The sequence below is a fragment of the Thunnus albacares genome, chromosome 23, assembly GCF_914725855.1.
Source record: "Thunnus albacares chromosome 23, fThuAlb1.1, whole genome shotgun sequence".
Taxonomy (NCBI): Eukaryota; Metazoa; Chordata; class Actinopteri; order Scombriformes; family Scombridae; genus Thunnus; species Thunnus albacares.
In genome coordinates, this window is record NC_058128.1 from 3,231,868 (window position 1) to 3,257,857 (window position 25,990).

General features: G+C 37.6%; 1 protein-coding gene across 1 annotated transcript in view; it reads right to left on the reverse strand.

Moving 5' to 3' along the window:
• Positions 1-5,368: 5,368 nt before the first annotated feature.
• The window catches only part of LOC122975305 (NACHT, LRR and PYD domains-containing protein 12-like), a 224,994-nt gene continuing 204,372 nt past the window's right edge, over positions 5,369-25,990 (reverse strand). Inside the window, exons 7-9 of the mRNA XM_044343676.1 lie at positions 10,871-11,044; positions 8,166-8,339; positions 5,369-7,160 (exon numbers count right to left, since the gene is read on the reverse strand). Of these exons, the coding sequence (XP_044199611.1) occupies positions 7,154-7,160; positions 8,166-8,339; positions 10,871-11,044 (355 nt within the window). The 3' untranslated portion in view covers positions 5,369-7,153. The remainder of the gene's footprint in view (positions 7,161-8,165; positions 8,340-10,870; positions 11,045-25,990) is intronic.

Consider the following 25,990-nt stretch of genomic DNA (forward strand, 5'->3'; position numbering starts at 1 on the left):
TTCCCAAAACTCTCTTGATCTGATACAGCTCATGTGTCAAGTCATCGCCATTTGACTCAATAATCTTAGCCATGGGGAAAAGAGCCTCTTCCTGTAATTGTAAAACTCAAACCATTTTTACACTATGAGCCACATTCACCCATTCACACACACATTCATACACTGAATGGATACAGGGGCTACCATGCAAGGTCCCAACCTGCCCATCAGAGGGAACTAATCACACACACATTCATACACTGATAGCACAGCCATGTGCTTGGATTCCCTTCATGATTTTACAGTTTGGTTTAGAGAAGCCTTTGCAGTTCAGCAGTGGATAGAATACATGTCTTTGAAAGCTTTCCCTGTCATCTTTGTCAACTCTACGCTCATGTAGTGATCATGTAATCACATAGCCTCCTAGTCATCTTCGGCTGCCTCTTCTCAATTCTTTCCAAACTGACTTCACATTTTACAGCTATTTCCTCCACCATTTTTCCACACAACCTCAAATGAGGCCTAAATCCTGTATTGCTGCAATGTGTCAAGTAATGATTCCACAAGACTGACAGCTGCTGCTAAGTCTAGTGAGGGGGGTTGTAGCATGTCAGACAAAAACTTGGACTGACCCAGAATTTTATTGAAAGTAACCAGAAGTCCAAAAAAAGTAATGTCAATTGACCCTATTAAGCCATAAGCATCTACTGCCTGATCACCATTACTTTCAAGCCCAATCTCTTGCAGTACACAGTATACTGCAGGGAGCCTAACAGGTTGCAACAGGCTGTGTACCTGCAAGCCCACCTAGTGTCACTTCTGGGGAGTTCACGAGGCTTGCCACCATACATTTCCCTCTGAATTTCAAGCTATTTTGTGTGCACATATGATCCAGACATAGAAGAATGAAGTTTCTGAAGAAGTGCAAAAAAAGCAATCAGCCTTGGAGACTGACTTGACGTTATCCACGATCACAAGGTTCAAACAATGAGCGTTACAATGCACATAAAACACATACTTCTATCACTTCATACAACTTCTCAGATTCCTGTACACACACCCGAGTGCTTGCCACTCATAACAGCAGCACAGTCATAGCCCTGAACAACCAAGTTGGTCCGATATTCTAGCCCATGCCTTTCAAGGTATTTTATGATCAAGTTGGTTAGCCCTGCTGCATCTAGCCTGTCAGCCCTCTGAAAGTCAAGAACGCTCTCATTTGACCCCATTGTAATAGTATCGACTGTCGAGTGATATTTGCTCTTTCTTCTGAAGGTCTTTGATTTCATCAGCAATTATACTGAAAACCTCACTTTGTTTGACTTCCCTTCCTATTATTTCAGGCTGCACCATTTCTACTAAGCATTCCAGTATTTAATTTTGGATGGTTTTGCTAGTGTACCTGGCATTTCCATGAGCTTTCATGCGCTTCTCTATCAGGGGATCGTGCTTTCCTCTAAAATGGCTAAGAAGTTGCCTCTGGTATTTGAGTCCTCAGACTCTCTGTGACCTCTTTGGGAGATGTTCTGGGTGGCAGTTAATAGCAGTACCCATGCAATGGTTTTGATGTATGCCCGATTCTTTAATTGTCTTTTTCCTCTCTTTATTGATGGAATCTATCATACATGAATTTGTTTGAATAACCATTTGGTGCTGCTTCCATGCAAACATGGCATTGCTGTAGTGCTGTGATTTAGAGTGGTCTTTAAAGCCACCTTCCTTGCACAAAGCTTTCTTCCAGTTGGAAAAGCCTGTTTCTGACCTAAATACATAGGATGGGGCATTTGGAAGGGAAAAATTCTGACAAGCATAGCAAAAAACAGAATCTTAACTAATGGAATACTATAACCATGTGTTGTCTTTGTACCATGAATCATTAAATGCCCTCTTCCTGTTCCCATGCTGTGTCTTGGGGAAGACCTTGAGGTGAGGCTGCACAGGATGCTCTGCTCTAAACTGGGAAATGTCTAGAGAGAAGCAGATGAAATAAAAGTTTGGTGCCTACTTGATTGTGAATTCCCCTCACCTTTCATAACCCCACTGTCATGACGTATACAGACAGTAAATAATTATTAATCAATATGTAGTTTACTAAAGTTCCATTAACAACATTTACAGGATGAAAACATATGCATACCATCAGGTCCTATCGGAGCAGAATAATTCTTTGATGGCTGCGCAGGACCCTCGGCTCTGCACTGGGAAATGTCTGGAAAGGCGTAAATGAAATAAGACTTATTCAACTCTTACTTAAATGTGAATGCACCTCCTTTACCATAACCTGACTGTCATCATGACATACACAAACAGTTATTACCTAAATGTTGATCCAGGAGTAGCCTTTCCAATTTATATTTTGCTCACTACAATAGCAGTATGAAAGCTTACCAGCAGGTCCTAGAGGAGTAGAATAACTGCTTGGTGACTCTGATGGTTCTGGAGATGATGGCTCTGCTCCAACCTCACTCTGGCTGTCTTCATCTGAATCTGAGTCCTCGAAGTTTGCAGCTAAAATACAAATACACGTCACAAAAAATGCTTGTATTCAGCTAAACCATGTCATCTGACAACCATGCCATCACAACTATTAGTAAAAAATTGAAGGAAAAGACTCAATGCTTTAAACATTCAGTGTGAGCTCTGGTAGACATGAGAATGCACTGCTCAGCAAAACAAAGCCATTAAACCTCATCACCATAATATATTTCGGTATTTACTTAAATAATCTTACATCAGTAGGTCCATTTGTGTACTTCAGTGTCATGTTATATAGAATGCAGTTATTTTTACCTGTTGTCATTATCTGGCTGTGCCTAAATGCTTTCTGACCTGGTGAAGAGGGGTTTGAGCTACCCTGGTCTTGACCTTGGCTGGATTCTGCTTTCTTGACTCTCTGTTGCTCTCTTTGCTCTGACACTCCTCTGACTCATTTTGACTGACTGGCTAGCTAGGCGTCTTTTTGGCCAAAAACCATTGAATATCCACCTGTCCCTTTCTTTTCATACTTTCTATCTTTGCCAAACGATATATGCAAATTACTAAACACTGCATGGATTAACATTAGTGGTGTGCTGAATTCAAGCCAGGGCTCACTTCCATCATACTTTTTCATGTGGGAGATCAGATATTTCCCTATTTCTGAGGTGTCTGGGACGCAGCATTAGTTTCATTTACAAAGCAGTGACTGTGGCATGACTGAAACATTATTTCACAAATAATAAGTGTCTTTCAGATGGTGAGCTTGTGGGTGTAAGTAAACAAAAAAACACCTAATTTATCTAGCAACTGTATGTGAGAATGAGCTAACATCAGCAAGCTACAGTGCATTCCAAGGATAGAGTAGTTTAACTAGTGATGTAGTAGTTTGCTGCTACCTAATGTTCGACATACCTAAGTTCAGTGACTGCAGTAAGTAAATGCTTTTACACATTAACGCAAACTAATGTGGGGAATCATAACTTACCATGAAGTTTCTGTGATGGATGAGACGCTGGGCACCACTGTTCACTTCAGCTCTCCATGCAGTCACATGATGCATTAAAGTAAGATTCTCATTAACATCCAAGCTGCATCCAAGTCGTAAACATGGGAATCTTTCCCGTTATTACCTTCCCTTCCGCACTTAGTTACAAGAAGTGTTTGAGGTGCCACAGATTGTGACGTTTACTCATCTGCAAAGAGTCAAGTGACAAATGACAGTAAAGGAGCACTTCAGGGGCTAATCAGATTTCAGCTGGGACCAGTGCCCCTCTGGCCCCACCCCTGGATCCGCCCATGCCACAGTGCATTATGTGTGCCTGCAAAACATGGATAGATACATACATACATTGGTGTAATCATTACAACAGTCCAAAACCCAAATATGTTGAATTTACAATGATATAAAAAAGAAAAGGAGCACATTTTCACATTTGAGAAGCTGTAAACAAGTAATGTTTGGCATTTTTGCTTGCAAATGACTTATAAACAATATTAACTTATTTTATAACTTAATATTATCAACTTATTTTCATCTCTGACTAGAACATTGAAGATTTGGACTTGCACTGTCAGAATTGGCCAAATCAATTTAGCACAACCTACAAACACAAACACAAATAATAACAGGTCTTACTTGACCCTGCCGATACACTAGTAAGACATAGAAGTGCAGAAATGCTGGTTACATGTTTGAGCTGAAGGCAGTGAATAAGAATAAAAAATTACAAAGAGGACAGTTTTGCAGCACAGACTTAATTCTACAAGCTGACATTTCAGCACACTAACAGTTATTCAAGATGTATTGTGCAGAGTACACCTCCTTGCAAGTGTGAGCAAGTGTGTTTTCTTGTATCGTCACTTGATGGTGCTGCTTCCTTGTTTATATATTGCACTTGATTTCAGCAACAAAGTTAAGGAATAAAGAAAACAGACAATCTGAAGTTAGTAAATTTCCTGGAAAGAACAAAGTACTTTAGCACTAATTTATAGATCAAATAAAGACATTGTTCAGTCAGTACACTTCAAATTAATGAATTTCAATTGCTAAGCTAGCATAAGCTAGTCTTTTAGTCATTTCACAGCAGGTCAGCCAAACATGTTTCATCTACGGAGAAACATACAATTCAACATATATGAGGATCAAGTTTCCATAATAAATGACTGATGAATAAGTATTAGCTCAGATGGAAATGGAAATCTATTAATAAAACCAAATTACACAGATAATTCTTTCCTGGAAACTTCGAAGAAATTGATAAGAAAATTATAAGAATAATAGACCTTTAAAATAAAGTGTAACCAAAAACTCAGATGGTATGTCCTGGTGGTCCAGTGGTTATGCAAAAAAATCTAACAGATCCACAGATATCCAAAACAAAGAACACAGGTTCAATCAAATATGGTTCATTTATACACAAAGATAACAATAACAATAACTACAATAAAAATAGATGTTATACATGAAGCTGAAGCTTGACACAGGATACAAATGCTGCAAGTTCATTTATTTCTACTGATTTTTATTAGAATTTGGTCTTTGTTTACCACCACCATCATCCCACCACCCTCCCCTCAGAAGTGTATAAAACTTCTCAAAACCAACATTACAGGATGCTTTAGACACAACTAACACAAACATACAAGAAGAAAATAAAACAGTAAAACACACATAAGATTCAAATTTAAGATGTACAGCTTATAAAACAAAAATAAGTGGTAGATCAGTGGATAAAAATGAGTTTGATGAAGTGATTTAAAGGAAGATAATGACTTATCGGACTGAGCTCCTCAAACAGGTTGATCCAGAGCCCTGACAGCAAAGACCAGGACCCATATTTATCTGCGCTGATAATCATCACTAATTCATTTCCTGCCACTCAGTATGAAGTTATAGAAAAACAAGCTGCATTCATGCAAATCGTGGCTTTATTTATTTAATGATTCATTAGTTTTAAACTGCTGATGGCAGAGATATATTTCAAAGAGCTGTAAGGACACATAAGTCAACAGGAGGTTTAGCTGGAGATGAGTTGGACAGTGGAGAAAATGAATTTCATGTTTTTAATGATGTTGTGCCCACAGTCCATTTGCATCATTATCGCTGTGTGTAGTGTTGTACAATACATGCAAGATGCTGCATTAATGTAGAAAAAAAGATGAAAAGGATGGGATTGGATAGAGTTGGATCATACAACTGAATCCAATTATCTCACAAGTTTAAATAATATAGTTATCGTTAAAGCCACCTCATTGGCAGTATTTACTTACATCCTAATGCAAATGAATTGTTAAATGTTGTTATTAGACATAAACTATTCATTTTGACGTCATATTTTTACATCATCATCATCATCATCAACCTTTATTTAAACAACGAGGGCCATTGAGAGCAAGCTCTCTTTTACAAAGACCCCCACAGCACAGTGCATATAAAAGCACATAAAAGTTATGGTATACATCAGCAACAAAACATATATAAGAACAATATAAACAATAAAAGTACATACAAAAACAATAAAAGCACACAAAAATGACAGTATCAACAGATTATACAGCACACAGGCCAAAGACATCATTATAAGGGACATCTATTCAAAAACATCTGCATTCACACTACTCTATGTCAGTTAGAAGAGATTTAAATGGATTAAAACAGATTAGCTTGTCTAATTTTCACTTGTGTGGAGCATAGTACTTAAAAAGCCACTTTCACAATCTAAATACTAATATGATGATTTTTGAGGACTAAATAGTCTTGGGACCTAGTGCAGTGTGACAATGATTTATAGGTAAAAAGACATATAAAAGCTAGATACCTGTATCTTTAATATTTACACATCTATCTTTTCCTGGTTTTAGTCAAAAGGACTGGATGAGCTACTGATATGATCATCAAAATTTAGACTGGAATAATGAATACAGAGATACAAATACAAAGTTTTTCACCACAGGAAATCAAAAAAGTATTCCAGCACACACCAGGATACTGGGATAGACACTATTTATTAAGGAATTACATTAAAAAACAAAAGGAACGAACTATGCGTTTCGCACGTTGCTTCATCAGATTCGCTCTGTGCTTGATTACTATCAGGTGTGTCTTTAAATAGTCAGGTGCTGATCAACAGAAGATCAAACTGGTTCACACACACAGCATCTCATTTTCGAATACAATACAATTCTTAATCCATAAAAGGTAAACAACAGGCCATGATTAAACCTTACAAAATATACATTTCCATAAGACTCATATCCACAGATAATGAGATGAAATTAATGTGAGAGTACAAAATGTACAATAAGGCTATCCCATCTCTAATATTACAGAGGAATGTGCCAGGAGGGGTTTTAGTGGCTCAACTTTACCTACATATGAGGTTTTTTCACCACAGACTTGATGTTGTTATCAACAGATATGATTTGACCTGTGCATGCAGGTTTTCTGGACCAATGATAAATTAATCTAACCGGATGAATTTGTGGACATCCAATCTGTCACATCTTTCACATCTGGGCCCGTATTTATTAAGCATCTCAGAGCAGGAAATCACTCCTAATTGGCCAAAAATGATCAGAGATCAGAGAGATGACAAAATCCAGATCCAGACTTTGGTCCTGATGGATCATCAGGATACAGCTGATCCTCTCTCAACACACACTCCTGGATGTTCACTCACTATTCTTACGGAGATCATCACCAGCTGATGAGAGAAGAAGAAACAACAGAGGTCATAAATCAGTGTTTAGTGATACTTGCTCCATCAGCTGTCAGTCAGTGATGCAGTAAATTCAGTATAAAGAGCAGCAGGGACATCAGTCCTGTTCAGACCAGAAGTGGAACAGCTGTCAGTGTAGCCAGCTTCCTTCAGCTCTCATGTTAACATGTTGGAGTGAACACACTGAGCTCCAAGCTCACAGACCTACAGAAACCTTTGTTTACTCTGCAGATTTCACTGAAGTACACAGAGGAAATAAACTGCTGAGAGTCATTAACATGTCATTGCTGCAGAAACAGAAACATTCACTCATCAGTTTACTGATGGATTTACTGTTGATACATGTGAACTGTTAGAAAAGTTTAAAAAAAAAAACTACAGAGTCTCTGTGGGATTTGAGGATCCTTCCTGCTGTTAAATCATCACATGACAATCAGTCAGAGCTCTCAGCTGAACACCTGCTGTGATTCCTGGATTTCAGCAGAAGTTCTGGTCTGTATAAAGGCCACATGGTTACTAAACGTAATGATGGTTCTGTGAAGTCAGAGCTAGTGATTTGCAGGCTGCAGTCAGACTGATCTTAGAGCTCTGACAAAGATGAACTGATCAATGCTTTAGTGTTGAAATAAGAGAACAAACAGATCAGATTTGATGATACAAAGGTTTGATGTCTCTATACATATTGTAAGGCTGTCAGCTGTAATCTAGCTTTATTTCCACACAACAATAACAGTAGTCTTCACATCAACTCAAACACATGATCGCAACAAGCTTCTGGCTGATCTGACTGGCTGACTTTTCACTCTCTCTCTGTCTTTCTTTCCAATCCTGTAGCCTGTCACCATTCTCCTCTCACAGCTTCACTAAGGGAAGCAGCCAATGAGAAGGTTGGAGGTTCACTAGGAAATACTGGAGCTTTGCTTTGATACTAACTGTGTTTAATACAATACTGCTGAAACCAGCATGGACTGACTCCAACTCTCTACTGACCTCAGAGTCTCCAGTCTACATTGTGGATTCTCCTTAAGATCAGACAGCAGCTTCATGTCTGAATCTTGAAGGTTGTTGTGGCTTAGATCCAGCTCTCTCAGATGGGAGGGGTTGGACTTCAGAGCTGAGGCCAGAGAAGCACAGCTAATCTCTGACAAACTGCAGCTCCTCAATCTGAATAAAGAATAAATAATGTCATTTTAGAAGACAAATTTCGTGCTTGAAATTGTTCAATGTTTCATAGGCAGTTCAGAGCTTGAGCTGAAAAAGGTTCAGAATGTAGAAGTTTAGAAAATGGAAACTCCAAACACCTGAACCCAAAAGGATACAGGTTAAAAACAGTCAAATACAAGCAGTGAAAAAGAGCTCTCATTAATATTAATGACGACATGCTGCTACTTCAATAAACACATAGTTACTTCACTTCTCAAACTCTGCATCTCCACCGGTGACTCCATCTACACAAACTCATGTTGTGCTGCCAAACACAAGTAAAAATGCAAAAAGACTAAAACATGACACATTTATCATTTTTAGACCTACATGTGCAAAACAGTTGAGCAAGAGTAAAAAAGACCTAAAAGACCTGCATCACTTGTAAGGGTGATGCGCATTTAAAAAACATAAATGCTATCCCATAAAGCAGCACATGTGTCAATACCTGCTGTTTCAACTTTATCACTTTGGGCACAGACAGCAGAAACTAAAAGTCTGCTGTCATTAGTTAATCTGCACTGCTTGTATTTGTGTTGAGAAGACATCAGTCTGATACCCGCAGACAGCTGCTGGCTGGTGTTAGCTCCCCGCAGGTAGAGACAGACTGAATACAATAAAATCTGCACACTGTTCAGTCGACTTCCACAGTTTTACATCTCATAGTCAGAGATAATTTCTCATAAACAAACACAAACCGAGAGCTCAGATCTGCGTGCGGAGTCCTTTTTTCAGTCTGTTCCTCCCGCAGATCTGATCTCTAGTTCCCCTATGAGTCAGGACAGTCGGTGGGTCCACAGACTGATACTATTTACGTCACGGTTTTGGGACTGTCGTGACTCAAGGCAGCTAAAATAGCAGCTAGCATCTACGTTACTTTTAAACTCAAAATAAGGTTTTTGTGCACGTAGTAATAACTCGATTTCCACAAAGTCAACATTTTACACATCATGCTGCTCTAACTGAACCATTTGCAACAAGTGCACATGTACACTTTTTACTGAGTAAAGGTGCAAATGCAAAGATTGATCTCTGGATTTCAAGAATCGATTGTTGGTCATTCAAATAAGAATTGCAATTAATCGGAAAATCTATTTTTTTTATCCAGCCCAAAAGTTGAGAATATGGAAACTCCAAACACCTGAACCCAACAGGATGCAGGATAAAATGATGAGCTTAATGAGCTCTTTTATAAAATGAGTGCAGTGACTTTGTCATTTTGTTATTGTTGATCATCATGTCAGGATTCATACAGAAATCATCCAAATGTCACCACAACATTCAGACACATATTCATAAAAGACACTAATTCATAAAAAATTTTAAATACCTGCATTGATCTCTCTGTGTCCCTCTGTGTGTGTGTGTCACTGATTTGAACTGTATTAGTGAGAGAAGACACTGCTTTCTGACTTTTTGTTTTGTGCTTTTGGTGTGAGTGTTTGTGTTGGAGCAGGACAGATAGAGCAGAGCTCCTCACATTGTGAAAGTGTCTAAATTTAACAAATATTTAAATGTTCAGTGCTGGAAACCAACTTATTTAGACTTCTACAGGCTGCTTTGTGTTAGTTTCAGTTTAAATTGGACTTTAGATTAACTTATTTTGAATACGAGGACACATGGCTTTGTGTAATGATCTGTGCTTTCCTCCAGCTGCTCTGCTGTTACTTTCTCTGTCTGCAGTCTTTTATCCTGCACATGCTCATATGAAAAAGCTGACACATGACAGAGAAATCAGAGTTCTCCAGAAATCTACCTATGGAATCCAGGTTTCTCTAATCCCTGACCCTGATTATAGAAACCAGGTTTCTTGTTTGTTGTTGTGTAGATAAAAATCCATGTATAATCCAGTCATATGTGTTCAGGTTTTAAAGGTGTAGTTCAACGTTATTATCTCCTCATCAATGAGCTTTTCTCTAAAATGAGCAGAGTAACTTTATCATTGTGTTATTGTGGATCATCATAATGTCAGCCTTCTTCAGACATCATCCAAATGTCACCACAACATTCAGACACATATTCATGTCAACACTGATTCATGAAAAATACTTTAAGCACTTGCAATGAGATCAGAGTGTGTGTGTGTGTGTGTGTGTGAGAGAGAGAGAGTGTGTGTATTGTGAAGGATCAATATCAATTATCAGACATTACTGTGTAAAAAAGATTAAATAATATAATAAAGAAATATTTCTCCTTCAGCTAGTAAACTTGATCAATTTAAAACAGATTTTAGTTGAGAGGATCTTCTCTATACAGATGTGACTCTTTACCAAAAATGATAAACATTAATTTACTTTAACAACTAACAGTGGACATTTTCTACAGTTTCTTTAAGAATCAGTCATCTTTACTGCAGATTAAACTTTGTACAGTCAAAAAAATATGGAAAAAAGAAAATGAACTTCATGGATGTAAGTTATATATTCACATAAATTAGGTTCAGTTGTTAAACATTAAGATCAACAATAATAACAGACAGCCAGTGAACTGACCCCAGAGTCTTCAGTCTACAGTGTGGACTCTCCAGAAAATTACACAGCAGCTTCATTCCTGAATCCTGGAGCTTGTTTTCAGTTAAGTCCAGCTCTCTCAGATGGGAGGGGTTGGACTTCAGAGCTGAGACCAGAGAAGCACATGTGATCTCTGACAACCTGCAGGACCTCAATCTGTGAACACACAGGGAAATAGGGGTATCATTTCTGTACCTAAAAGTACATTTGTCAAAAAGTACACTGTAAGGTACGGAAATGGTCCTTAAGGTGGTTACTGTGGACCTTTTTTATTTTAAAGGTATGAAATCATTGCTGACAGAAAAGGGTACATAATTGTACTTTTAACAAGGTTAAACCAGTTCAAACCAGTTAATCACCCATTGTGTTCCAAGACATGAAATGGCGCGAGACAGTGAAAATGTTGATTAGTTTTCCTGCTTTGTCAAGCGTGTCCACGGATGAACTAATGAAAAAAATAATTGAAGATGGAATATAAAATTATCAAAAAAGAGACAAGAAAATTCAGGAGTAAGTTACTGGACCTTAATGTTTCTTTTCATGCTACTGTTAGCTAGCTAGCTAACTTAAACAAGCCTAACTCAGGATACTGTAACTTAACATTAGCTAGCTACATTTATGGCTTGTTGCTAGATAGGCTACACTCTTTTTAGCTAGTTCAGAATGATTTGGTCTTTTAATCAAGTAACTTAAACTTTGTGAGAATACTTTTTATTTCAGAGTGATTTTTTTCATTATAATAATTTCATTTAAGTTGGTAACTGCAGTGTAGCAAAGTGGAAATGCTTCCACTTGCCATCACCATTATTCCCTGTCTTATTTTATTTTATTTTTTACAAAGTATTTTAACTGTTTCATTCGACATTATTTGCAATTCTACACTGGGACTTGATTTTCTGTATTTCTTAATTTTATGCATTGATGCTCCCTCATGGAGCCCATGTGGACTTGAGTAGTGCAACCAACTTACTGAATAGTGAAGCCAATGCAGAAGTGCCTTAAACCTGCATTCTTTCTAATGGCCAATGGCGAGGTCACTGGTGGCAAAAAGAAGTCTGATTGTTTAGAAGTCTATGAGAAAATGACCTACTTCTCTCTTGATTTATTACCTCAGTAAACACTTTCCTAATGAGTTTATGGTCTCAATTGCTAGTTTCAAGTCTTCTTCAATGCAGCATGATGTTCATTTTTTAAATTACAGTCCCGTTTAAAGTAAAATAGATGATAAAGTAGTGTATGCTTTAGGGTGTGGCTACATTGTGATTGACAATTTGCTACCAGGGCAACAATGTTGATTAAGTAACATAATCATGATGTAACCCAAGATGTAGCTGCTGCTATTTCACAGTGTGTTTTCAGTTCATGAAGTTAATTGTAACATTTTAGTCGCCTAAAAAGGTCTTGTTCAGTGTTTGGTTGTGATAAAAGACCCTATAAGGAGTGTCTGTTTTTCCATATACTCATACTGTACACTAGATCTCAAATTGTTCATGCAGTTCAGTGGACATTTTTATCCAAAGCACCTTAGTGTACCATGAGTGTGCAGACTTTTAGCGTGTATCTGTCTCTGTCCTTTTTCCATCATGAAATCAGACATCTTGAACTAAAAATCTGTTCATTACTTATTACATGACCTCCTTCTTCCTGTATTTGGTAGTTTTATAGGTATGTGTAATTAAAACATGTTATTGGTGGCAGTAATCATTCCTCCTGTCCATACTTGTCTCTTCCCAACATAGCTATTCTGTAGGAAATGAGTTCATAAGTTCAGCTGAAGCTTTGACAGTCTAGAAGACTCCCATTTCAGTTGTCTAACTCAAAGTTACAGACTATTAAGTACAAAATTCCCTCTTTATGAAGAAAACACTGAAGAAACACAAAGATACTTACTTAATATGTGTAACTCAGAAAACTGAAGTCTCATATTAGTTTAAGCTTTGGAAGTAATTTTTACACAGAACAAGACTGTGGATTTTGAATTCATAAAAAAATTCTACTGATTTATGCTCAGGCAAATCATGAAAATTTATGAACCAAATGTTGGAAACTTCAGTGAAGGATTTGAAGGATTGAATATATAGAAAAAACTACCAAAGCTACAGTCAGTGAACTGACCTCAGAGTCACCAGTCTACAGTTTAAATTCTCCAGTCCAGCACACAGAAGCTTCATTCTTGAAGCCTGCAGGTAGTTCTGGCTCAGATCCAGCTCTCTCAGATGGGAGGGGTTGGATTTCAGAGCTGAGCCCACAACTTCATATTGAGTCTCTGAGAGTCCACAGTCAGAAAGTCTGTCATGACACATATATTACAACTTTATACTTAATTCATGCATTCATTGATGAAACAGCTTGAATTCCTTATTTTGATTAACATTATTTTGATCTGCTGCTGTCAGGTTCACATACAAAAGCAGGAAAATGTGATGACTGTTGACAAACACAAATGAAACAAATGGCTTGACAATATTAGACCTGTACATAATTAAATATTAATGTAATTAAATATTTAGATGGATCTGAAAAAAAATGATTCAACACCCAAACACAATTAACAAACCAATAAAGTTGAATTATTTTCAACATGAAAAAAAAAAAGATGTTATCAGGGTATTAAATTTATAAAATTGACCTTTAATGTGTGTAAGATCTTTAAAACAGTCTGAATTCTGCTATTCTGCTCTTATATATTCATCAGACCTCTGTGCATTTCCTGCTACTACTCATCTCTACACCAACAAAAGAGAGAACACCTGAGTTTCTTTCTGTGATAAAAAAAGATTATAAGAAAGACTTAAAAACAAGACTATGTAACACAACTTCCCTCTTTTAAATAAAGTTAATGAGAAATAGAAAGCACCGATTCTCAGTTCAACACACCACCAGTAGTTTATGGAGGCTAATGTTGGTTTATGTTAGATAACTTTAGATATTGTTGTATAACTGACACTACTGAATCAGTCTGCTGATTTGCTGATCCCCATGCTCATTATGAAATGGCTCAGAAACCATTAAGAAAAAAATGATGATGAAAGCAATTCTCCCTGACCTCAGAAATGGCCTTTGGAAAATCATACAGATCTTATTTTTAACTCTTAATCATAGTGATAAAAACAGTGTCTGTATGATTATATACTTTTTGCAGAACCTACTCGTAATAATAACTTTACTACATTCACTGATAACTGTAAAATACTGATATGCGTTGTGATAAAATACTGCTGTAATTAAACCTCAATCACAACCTCTAAAGTCCTTCATTTGTTTCACCAGGTTTGAATGACGCCTCTATCACCCAAAGAAAAATGAATAGAAGAAAAAACTGTAAAATCCAATAATTACCAGAAATAAATAGAATAAATGTGTTCATTAACTTAACAGCTATAAACACAACAAACTGAAAAATCAACATTACTTGTAATCACAACATTTGAAACAGCTCAAGCACATCTGTAATAACACATTACTTAGGCTATAAACAAATAGAGCACTATTTTAACAACAATAAGAATGTTATATTATGTATATTTGAAGAACTTAACTACAAATCTATACTGATTTATAATGCTAATCACATCTGGACTTACTGAGCCTTTCTGCAGTTCCTCACAGCTGGGATCAGTCTCAGTCGTCCTTCAGGTGATGCATTATACTTCCTCAGGTCCAACTCATCCAGACACTCCTCTGACATCTGCAGCATATAGCCCAGAGCTGAGCAGTGGGTCTCAGAAAGTTTCTTCTCTGATCTGTTCTCTGATTTAAGGAACTCTTGGATGTCCTGATGTACTGAGCGGTCATTCATCTCCATCAGACAGTGGAAGATGTTGATGCTTCTGTCAGGAGAGATTCTGTAGGTGTCCATCCACTTCAGGTTGTTGATGGCTCTTTGGATGATTTCTGGACTGTTCTCTGTCTGACCCAGCAGGCCTCCTAAGACACTCTGTTTGGACTTGAGAGAGAGGCCATGAAGGAAGCGAACAAACAGGTCTAGGTGGCCATTTTCACTTTCGAGAGATTTCTGCATGGCTCCCATTAGGAAGACATCCAGGGAGGACTTTCTGTAGTGTTTTCCCAGGAAGCCCTTCAGTACCTCAGTGTTGCTGTTGGTGTAACAGTGGTACATGTAGACTGCAGCCAGAAACTCCTGAACACTCAGATGAACAAAGCAGTAGACTGTTTTCTGGGAGATCACACTCTCTCTTTTTAAGATCTCTGTACAAAATCCTGACAACACCAAGGCGTCTGTGACATCAAGACCACACCGCTCCAGGTCTTCTTTGTAGAAAATGATATTTCCTTTCTCCAGATGTTCAAATGCCACCCTGCCCAGCTTCAGAAGAACTTCCCTGTCAGCCTCCATCAGCTCCTGTGGACTCATCTCATGTCCTTCATCATACTTCTTCCTCTTTGGCTGAACTTGTGGACTCGACTCATGTCTCTCATCATACTTGTGCTTCTTCATCTTTGTCAGAACCAGCAGGAAGTGTGAATACAGGTCAGTAAGGGTTTCAGGCAGTTCTCCTCCCTGGTCTGCAGTCAACATGTGCTCCACAACTGTAGCAATGATCCAGCAGAAGACTGGGATGTGACACATGATGTGGAGAATCCTAGATATCTTGATGTGTGAGATGATTCTGCTGGACAGTTCTTCATCACTGAATCTCTTCCTGAAATACTGCTCCTTCTGGGTGTCAGTGAAGCCTCGTACCTCTGTTACCCTGTCAACACATGTAGGAGGGATCTGATTGGCTGCTGCAGGTCGGGAAGTTATCCAGATGAGTGCCAAGGGAAGCAGATTCCCTTCAATGAGGTTTGTCAACAGCACGTTGACTGATGACTTTTGTGTGACATCAGACACAACTTCATTGTTCTCAAAATCCAGTTTAAGTCTGCTTTCATCCAGGCCGTCAAAGATAAACAAAACTTTACAGTCCTTAGAGTCGAGCTTCTCTGCTGTGACTTTCTGTAATGTTGGATGGAAATAATGGACCAGCATGAGAAGACTGTATTGGTTATCTTTGATCAAGTTCAGCTCCCTGAACGGAAGCAGAATCACAAGACTGACATCTTGGTTTTTTGAGCCCTCTGCCCAGTCCAGAGTGAACTTCTGCACTGAGAAGGTTTTTCCAACGCCAGCAACACCACTTGTCAGAATGACTCTGATGTATTTCTGTTGGTGAGGTAAGGCTTTAAAGATGTCGTGGCACTTGATTGGAGTGTCATGGGGGGTCTTCATCTTGGAAGCTGTCTCAAGCTGCCTAACTTCATGTTGAGTAGTAACCTCTTTACTCTTTCCCTCTGTGATGTAGAGCTCAGTGAAGATCCTGTTGAGGAGGGTTCTACTTCCTGATTCATCAGTTCCTTCAGTCACATGTTGACATCTCCTCCTCAGACGGATCTTATATATTTCTGAAACCTGCTGCAGACCATCATCTGCTGAAAGAGAAGAAAAATGTAGATTTGAACAGCATGTTAACATGCACTTCCTTAACCAGGTTACTCAGAGAAACCAGGTCACATGGGTAATCACGGAATGTGTTAACATGCACAGTACTGGTTACTGTAAATCTGTGTGTACAAGCAACAAATCAGTGATCATATTTCTCCTCTACAATGACCTTATTCTCAAAGCATGCCTTTCTTATTTTGTCAGTATTATTGATGGAAGATGTTTGTTAGTCCTGACTTTTTATTCTGTTTTGCTTTGTGTGACTGAGTCAGAACCTTTCCTCACAGTGTGAATGTGTCTGAATTCAACAAATAGTATAATGCAAGTAAGTCAGTGGTGGAAATCAACTTATTTAGACTTCTAGAGGATACTGTGTGTTAGTTTATGTTTTAGTCGGACTTCAAATACAAGGATAAATCGTTCTGTGTAATGATCTCTCCTTTCATTCAGCTGCTCTACTTTCCCTATGTACAGTCTTTTGTTGAGTACATGTTAACTGTACACATGGCAGAGAAAGGATCTACCTGGGGAAATAAAAATAATAAAACGATACATTTAATTTGTACCACATTTTTCATTCAGTGAAAATCAACGTTTCTGTAATTCACAACCCTGATTGCAGTAACCAATAACAGTTACTTTGTAGGACCACCCATCAGAATTATGTCACTGCCCACCTGACAAGAGTTCATTCATGTTTTTCACAGTTGCACCCACTATCAACAATAATCCAATGATGACCCCCCAAATTACCTGCACAGTGTGAAAGCAGCCTCCAGGAAGTACTGTATGTCTCAGACCAATGCCTGTTGGTCAGTGGAGGTGACATTACCAGATTTAATGTGGGCATCAGTTAGTGTTGTTTTGTCTGTGTCATTATATGAATCTTTAGTCTGATTTCATGTGTATCTGTTCCATTACTTTTGAACCCCTGTAATTTAGGCACTATGTGTTAAAAAGGCTATATCTCCCACACAGTTCTTTCTATGTTGACGTAAACCTACACACATTAAAACTGAGACTTTATGTAGTATCAATTATTTTATTTTAAATTGAATGTGCTGAAGCACAGAACCTGAAGAACTAAAAAAATGTCTAATTGTCCAAATACTTACTGTTTGGACTGAATCTAAAATTATGAAAAATATAAAGCCACAGGCTGTTTCTCTTCACATATCTGCTGTCTGGTGGTTATGTCATGTCTGTCTCCTCCTGTGACTGACCTTCTGCTCCTGAGCTGTTGTTTGGCAACTCCCTTACCAGATCATTCCTGATAACTGACAAACTAACTTTGTGCGGAAAAGGAAAACCAGGACCCTCTTCTAGAGCAAGCCCTGAGAGGGACCTGGAGGCCATACCAGCACCTATCTGGCCCAGTCAAACATGACCCAAAAAAGCAACATGGGGTTGCCGCCATGCTGGCTCACTGGGGTTCGTTGCATTGCTAGTTGGATACTGGACAGAGTCAAAGGCCTTAGTGTACAGATCCCAGACCACCTTTCCATTCACTTGAATGAGAAAGTGTGTCCAAACTTTTGACTGGTACTGTAGGTCTGCTGGTCTCATTGAACCATGACCTTTTACAAGTACTGGGTTGATTTCTAAATGTCTGGTGGCACAGTTCTGCCAGTAACACAGACACACAAACAAGCTGATGTATGTTTTTTTTTAATGTGATGTACTTATTTTGAGGATTTCAGAATTCAGAGTATTTATTGATTTTTAATTTTTATCCTGAGTACTTTTTTTTATCACAGTACTTATGAGATGTATGATGTGTAGTATTGTTGAATTATTTGGTACTGTACAGCAGGAGCTTTGTCCAAGGCAAATTTCCTTCTGGGACAATAAAGTTGTATTTTATTTATAGCCAAGTGTGAGGAAGCTGAGAGTCCAAGAGGCTGTAAAAAGTTAAATGATCTCTTCTGGGTCTGGAATTTCCCCAGTGAGGAATGTCAAGTATCTTGGGGTCTTGCTTCCCAGTAAGGGTAAGATGGAGTGAGACTAACAGATGACTGGTTACAGTTAGCAACAAGGATGTGGCAGGTAAAAAAGGGGAACAGAGTTGTTGTGTGTTCATGTTGTGAGCCAGTTAACCAAATTTATTTTCGCTTGTGAATCATTAAAGAAATGATTTATCTTTATCCTGCCACTTTTTCTTTTTGATAAAGGTGGTGTACAATAAAGAATGACAAATCAATCTCTAACATTATTTCTACATATATATGTTAACACATTACTATTAATAGAATACTGTAACTCATAACTCATGTAATCATTTATGGAATGCATGTGACTGCATTGTGCTTTTCAGATTACTTCCCCTAACTTACCTTTTAGTCCTGAGTAGGAGTTTTGTAAATGCTGCACCAGGTCATTCCTGCTGATCTTTTCCAAAACCCTCATGGTTACGTGTAGAGCTCCAGGATCCTGATATTTCTGTACGATTAGATCCACTGTGCGTGTCTTTTCTGCTTTCTCTAGCTGACCCACTGGGATGCCTTTAGAGCCATCCAGGATGTCATCCTGCTCCAGGAACCACTTGAAATCCTTAAACTCTTCTTCTTTTAATTTTGCCAGAATTTTAAAGAGCTCCTCTTTAAGTTTCGCCATTATGGCCCACTGCTAAAAATAAGAGAAATTTTAAATAGGAAGGACATGTATTCAGTTCTCATCTCATGTCACTTTACCAGTATGACTTTTGTACATGTGCATATTAAATGTAAATCGCATGATAATCCACACATTATCACATGAATTCTAGCTGAATACATGTACAGCCACGTTCCAAGTGTGAGGCTTTTGGTGTCTGTATTTCATATCAAATGAGTATATCTTATTTTTATTGTTGAACGGTCGGTGGGCAGTATCATGTTTTTATGAAGTGCTGCCCTCTGCTGGTATTACAGCACATTTAAGGATAAACTTTTAAATTTTCACATATCCTACCTTTACAGGAGTTCATGAATGGTCAGCTGATAATGTTGGACACTGGGGGGGGGGGCTGTCAACATTATGATTTGAGGAACCATTGAACCTTCTGTATCACCTACTAGTGCTGCTACAGTTGTCGGTGATAAACACTCATATTGTTCATTACAGCACATTTTTATACACAAAGGCAAGTGCTTTACACAATGTATTGAAGTAGAGCATAATTACTGCCCCCTGTGCTCCCATTTCCGGGAGTCTGCTCGGATTCTTCTATTTGCTGACCCACAGGAAAGGAAGCAACTGTGGCTGCACCTCACAGCAAGTATTTTTGCTTTACAAATGAAATGTCTCTGAACAAGACATTGTTGAAGGATGCACCTTCTTACTACCTTTCTTGTAATGATCTTCAATTACACAATTTCTTGATGATCTATATATATATTTTTTTAACAATTTCATGTGCCCTTGCTCATAGTTGGCCCGACAAAGGATAACTACTTTCTAACTATCCAATCTCATCACTGTGACTCCTTCAGACATAGAATCTATAATATATCTGGCGTCATGAATACATAACTTAAGGACTCCACTGATTCAGCATTGCTTTCCTGTAACATTCATAATGGATAGTTTAAAAAACAGGATTGAAATCGATGCAGCAGAACCAGAGATATCATATTTTTTATTCCACACGTTCTTTCCTGTCAAAACCTGGTTTCTATATTACTCACAATGCAACACAACTCGATTCAGTCGACTGTACAGATTTGGGTGTATTATGCTAGTAGAGACTAATGTAGCCTTGAGTTGCTAGCCTCCAGCAGAGATGAAAACCTACAGAGGTCTGGTAACCTCACTTCTTTCTAATTCCACACCCCCAGATGTTCACACTTAAAAGTTATATTGTATATTATATTATGGCTGATACATAAACGTGTAGCTGGTCATATGGAGATAATTTGAACTACTTTGTACACTGTTTTCATCTATATAAATGCATATTTTAAAAAATGATCATATAATCAAATTTGTAGGTAGAAATCTTAACATACAAAGTCAGTAATTACTCCAGCTGTCAGATACATTTAGTGCAGTAGAGAGTAAAATATTTACCTAAGAAATCTATTAGAGTAAAAGTTTAAAGTAGGAGAAAATGGTGACTCAAAATTGCCCTGAATTACAGTAAAGTAACCATAACTATTGAGTAAATCACTTCCAGTTTAATATGTACACATGGTTTTCATTCACACACAAAGACAGAAAGGAGGGAAGAGTTTCTCAACTTACTGAAACATATAAACCATCTCCTTGTTACCATAGCACCTTGGAAATAACTGAATCTGAGCTGCAACATTTCCAAAAACGTGTTTAGCACTCTTAAGCTATTCTTTCCTTGCTCATACAGACAGCCAAGTTTAAATTACTGTCTGTCCATTATGAAGATAAAAAGAAATATCTGCCAACATTTTAAAAATAGTTTCTCAGACATAAAATAAATGATCATGTCAGATGTGAACATTTTCAAAAACAGAGTTAAGCTTACTCTCTGTATTCTGTCTTATCTTACGTCTGTCAGTGCAGCAGCTCTTGTGTTGTGACGATGTCTAAAAAGATGTTATTATTCACTCAGTGAGACAACCTGCTTCAGTTAGAACTCCATCAATCATTAATCAACTCTGATTCTTCTACTTCATCGGTCCCTGTTACAGTAGGATGCCTTGATGCTAAACTCTGCTTGATCAGGCCTGTGTGTGCACAGGCTGCTGTTTCCTCATCACTTCACTGATGAAAGATGATAGTGAATGTTTCCTTGTATCAAAGTACACAGTCTGACTGGTCTGATGGCAGTTCCAAAGAAATCAGAGTTCACTGTGTCTACCATGGTGTGACATTTACTGTAAATCCACCATCTACAGTGAAGTAAGAAGCAGGCAATGTCCCAGTCCTGACTAATGATGCTGATAGTAAGTTATTTCTCTTTGAGCTCTTTGTGACACCAGAGAAGATCAATAAACCAAGCAGGTTCAGTCTGTGATTTTGATGATTGTATGAATAGTTTTCAGAACTCAACACCTTTTGGAGCATTTTCTGTTGTGCAAATAAGAAACAGTTATGGTGTTTGTGTCAGAACTGGGCCTTTTGTGTCTAACTGCTAATGCTGAACCCACCTTAATGCTTCCTTTTGTATTTATTGAGCTTCTAAATGTGTAAACACTGTGAATGAATATGACACACATCCTGAACATTTATATCCTGTAAATTCACAATTTGTTTGAAGAGTCTGATGCATGCTTGTGGTTTGACTATCATTTACAGACATTTTCATGAGTAACAACTTCACCTGCTAAATTAGGATCTGTTTACTTTCTTTAAAAGCAGTGTGAATTATCCAGCTAATAGAATTGGACAAAATGGCAAGAGCTAATTTGGGCGCCCCTGGTTCCTGGAGTAAAAATCCCATTAATTTTTCCCATTGACAATGTTACGTGACTCACAGTTTTAGCACTTCAACCTCTTGGATTGGCATGAAACTCTCTTGGTTAAATCATCAGTACAAAAGATGAACAACTGCATTAGAAAATATCTGGTTTACATGCAGTGCAACAGTGTAAAATACAATAAGCATTATGTGTATTTCCTTTTTAGGTACGTATTTACAGTGTTAATCATTGTCTGTAATAACTGTCATAATTGAATAAAACATATTAAAAGGACAATTATTGAGCTTTTTAAGTTTAATTAAAATAAATGAATTATTTTTCATTTGGACATGAATTTCCATGCCACATTAGAATCTAACCACAACACAGAAAACGAAGTGAAGAGGTTTAAGGTGTTTCAGTGTTGTCCAGCAGAGAGCAGCATAGACCCGCCAACACTAAATACAGCACTGTCATTAGCTTTCATGAGGAGGTGCAGGGCACCTGTTTAGAAATGAAAATGGTGATTTGCTTTGAAAAAAATTAAAGAGAAAAGGCTAAATAATTGTCATTTTACCATTGATTTTCTTTTCATTATGACACAGTAAATACATACATAACTTTAGGGAGATACATATAATAATGTGTACTGTATTTCAACATATTTATTTCTTTGATTTGGTTTCATTTGGATATTTTAAATTGTTCGTACAGTACTGCAATATTTAGAAGTCTGATAAACCTTTAAAACTAAAAAATAGAAAACAGTCATTGTTCTGAGTGAAGATATGATCATAGTATACTTCTCAACCATGGCTGTATTACATAGGAGCTCTCATAATACATCCATGTGCCATCTTGACTTCCACACTTAATTATTGTCCTCCAGGCAAAACATTGCATGGATTAAATTACGTTTATTGGCTTTTCACTCACAAAGCTTTTATTGCACTTACAGTAATGTAATGAGTGTAGTTACTTGTCATCAACTCGACCTGGTTCACTGTCTCTCTTCTGCTTTACTCAGTGGAGCACACAAACACGGAGTGCTCAGCCCCACCTACGGTGAAACAGAAGAGAGGAGAGAAACTCAGGGCGACCATAAATGACAGTAAAACGCAGTAGAGACTGTGTTTATTTATGTTATTTACCTAATTTATGTGCACTTGTTTCATTACAGCTCAGAGTGAGCATCTGTTACATTTTGCTGTCATTTATGGTCGCGCTGAGTTTCTCTGTGAGTGATCTGTGTTTGTGTGCTCCACTGAGTAAAGCAGAGGAGAGACAGTGAACCACGTGAAGCACTTGAGGTGATGACAACAACACATGTTACGTTAAGTGTAAGTGTAATAAAAGCTTTGTGAGTAAAAAGTCAATAACTGTAATTTATTAATGTAGTCTGCATCAAAACACCAAATGAGGGAATATCTTTTTGAAGAATGGTGTTTGTCCCCCCAGAAGAGTTCCAGAGACGGTAGAATCAATGCCAAGGCTGAGGAATACCATTCTTCAAAAAGATATTCCCTTCCCTGTTTTGATGATGGTAGTGGAGAGCACTGTGTACACGTCAGTCCAAAATCTCACATAGGTGTTCAATTGGGTTGAGATCTAGTGAAGAACTGAGAAGGCCATAGTATATGATTCACATCATTTTCATACTCATCAAAACATTCAGTGACCCCTGGTGCCCTGTACATTGTCATCCTGGAAGAGACCACTCCCATCAGGATAGAAATGTTTCATCACAGGATAAAAGTGATCACTCAGAACAACTTTGTATTGATTTGCAGTGACTCTTCCCTCTAAGGGGACAAGTGGACGAAAACAATGCCAGCAAAATGCCCCAGTAAGTCTCTAAATGTGTAAAAACCAAAACAATTAGTTAAAATTAGACTTGAAACACTCTAAAAGGCTCATTGCAGCTGCAGAGTCTGATAATAATTTACTGTAGGTTCATCACTACATGCAACCCTTTTCACATCACATGTACAATACTCATCTGATCCTTTAGTAATATAAAAATATAAATTATACAGATATGGATTTAATTTTATTATGATTATTTCATCTCATACCTTCTCACCAGTGCAACTGTTCAAGACCCCCATGGTAAATGCAACTCAAATCATCTGCAACTTTGTTAGACAGACGACTGAAGCTCGAGGATTTTCTGTTGTTTTGATATTTTCCAAAATAGTTTAATACTTTTTTCCTGCCATTAAAAAATGCATCATGAAGTCTCTCCTTCTCTAAAAATAAGTCTTAACTTACAACATTTAATTTTAGCCTGAGTATACTTAAAACTATAGGAACATACTCATTTATTTACCATTTACATTTTATAATAATAATTTCAAATAAACTTCACAAGGGATGAACAGCAAGGATTGGTCAAACAAGACTGGCAAAAGTAATCTTACCAAATTCAACCTCACCAAAGTGCAGAGACAAAGATAATTACATATACAATTTCAACCACCAATATCGAGGGATTTTATACTTGACTACAGATAAATGTGTTTTTTAATTTATATTTAATAAAACTCACCAAGCAGGATTCAGCGTTCAGATTCAGGATTCAGAGAAGATGAATGATACAGTTAAATTATTCCATCTTACACTTCAACTAAAAGTTATCCTTGAGTTTCCAGATTAAGTCTATGATCTTCAGTCAAGCAAAGGTAGATGCTGTTTTGACCTCAGCTTGCTCTTCTTCCTGTTGAATTTCCAGTCCCTCCCTTGTAGAGCTTACTTGAATCTTTCACAAATCACCACTTCTTGTCATCTTTCAGTTTTGTAAATGCTTACATCTCATCCTTGATAGGTCAAAAAGTCAGCTACAGCTTCACCGTAAAAACCACTGATGCTACGGATGTGGAGAGAAAGATCTGACTCTCCTTTTGCAGAGTGAAACTTTCTCATGAGAATTTTTGCAGGTGTTAACAACAAATGAAGAAATACGTAGTACATGTTGTACTTCCTTCCTCTGTCAACTTATCTTTATTGTTAGGGGCCTATATTTCCGTAAAAGCAAGGGCAAACATTACTTGTATTATGATTCTCATCTGAGAGGTGGAGGGGTGAGACATGCACAAAGTTAACAGACAGATAAATCCAAAGACTGAGGCTTGACACATATTATACAATGATTTGTTTGAATATAGAGCAAATTTGACTGTACAAGCAACAATCAAAGTTAACAAACATATAATTTAGATGTAAATTATGAAGAGTTTGATTCTCTAAAAACTCTAAAAGCTTCTAGCTCATAAGGACTGTATGAGCGATAAACAGAAGTACAGAAATCACTTGTGTAAAATAATCAAAACTGTTCTAAACTTTGGCAGAAAATTGTGTTCATGTAAAATCACATCATGTTTAATCACAATGAGTCCAAAACCTGAGGGGTGTTCCATCAAGCTGGCTAAAGGAAAAGTCTGGCTTATTTCGATAAGCCTTGCTAATTTAAGTGAGAGTTCCGTTCCGTCACTGCAGCTTATATGATTCACTGCTAGGAAACAGACTCCCAAAAGATGGTTCTGTCAAGTGTATTTTCACGCTTGCATCACTTGTCTGTGTTTGGACAATACAGTGGTACAGTGGTAACTGCTAATAGTAAAAAAAAAAGGTCAACTACAGTGCACTGTGAAAACCACATGACTGATGCTACGGATGTGCAGAGAAAGATCTGACTTCCCTTTTGCAGAGTGAAACATTGTCATGAAAGTTTTGCAAGTGTTTACTGCAAATGAAGAAATGTTTAGTACACGTTGCACTTCCTGCCTCTGTCACCTTATCATTATTGTTAGGGGCCTTTATTTCCCATAAAAGCAAAGGCAAACTTTATTTGTATTATGATTCTGGTTTGAGAGGCAAGAGTGGAACATGCACAAAGTTAACAGACAGATGAATCCACAGACTGAGACTGGACGCACATTATACAATGATTTGTTGGAATATAGAGCAAATTTGACTACATAAGCAAAAATCAAAGTTTAACAAACATATAATTTAGATGCAAATTATGAGGAGTTGGGTACTCTAAACTCTAAAAGCTTCTCACTCATAAGGATTGTATGAGCGAAAAACAGAAGTACAGAAATCTCATGTGTAAAATAATCAAAACTGTTCTAAACTTTTGTTCCAAAATTATGTCCATGTAAAATCACATCAATCGTAACTGAGAAACTTTGTTGTTAGGGCCTTTCAAGCCCACTTTGATTTGTATCTCCTCCTACATAATGCTGCCAAGATGATTTGTATGCCAAGTTGTGCACAATTCTGATCAACAGCACATAAGCT